Below are 642 nucleotides of genomic sequence, written 5' to 3' on the forward strand. Positions count from 1 at the left end.
GGCTGGCGGGAGCCGCCACGCTCTAACCAGCTCTTTCCAAAGCACTTGGGTAAGTCACTTCTCCCATCAGCACTCCTCTATGAGCAGCTGCTCGGAGCTGTACAGCTTCTTCTTGATCACTCTGAAGCCTGTGCTCAGCTTCAGCGGCGCGAAAGCCGGCCCCGAGGTGAAGAGTCCCTGGATCTTGGGCCAGAGGCGGGAGTCCAGCCGGAGCACCAGGGTGAGCTGGAAGGTGGGCACCACAGCGGGGTCCACCGTGATGCGCCCCGCATCGTGGCAGGCCTTGCCGTGTTCCACGCAGAGGTCAAGGAGGGCCCCGCGCAGCCCGCAGGGCTCGCTGCAGGCCAGGCGCAGCAGCTCGGTCCTCACCTGCGCCAGGAGCTGGGCCGGCATGAGGAGTCGGGAGCAGCGCTTGGTGCCCAGAGCGAGGCCCTGTCCAGCATGGCCTGGACCACGTCCATCAGGTGGGCACACAGCAGCTCATCCTCTGGGTCGTGCAGCAGGTCCAGGTCCGGCAGGGAGGCCCGCTCGGCATACTCAGCATCTGTGGAGGAGACAAGAGCCAGGTCAGCACCGGGCCCACAGTGCGCTGGGGCACTGCTTGGGCACAGGCCGGAGTCCCATGGCCGTGGGGTACACATC

General features: G+C 66.4%; 1 protein-coding gene across 1 annotated transcript; it reads right to left on the reverse strand.

Moving 5' to 3' along the window:
* Positions 1–6: 6 nt before the first annotated feature.
* Positions 7–544, reverse strand: LOC104544488 (DNA damage-inducible transcript 4 protein-like; the record flags this gene model as incomplete). Its single annotated transcript, XM_010189376.1, is given in 2 exon segments — positions 7–423; positions 426–544. Coding segments are annotated over 2 exon segments (476 nt in total), but the record flags the coding sequence as incomplete, so codon positions are not given.
* Positions 545–642: the final 98 nt, after the last annotated feature.

The sequence above is a fragment of the Mesitornis unicolor genome, unplaced genomic scaffold (assembly GCF_000695765.1).
Source record: "Mesitornis unicolor isolate BGI_N332 unplaced genomic scaffold, ASM69576v1 scaffold43147, whole genome shotgun sequence".
Lineage (NCBI taxonomy): Eukaryota > Metazoa > Chordata > Aves > Mesitornithiformes > Mesitornithidae > Mesitornis > Mesitornis unicolor.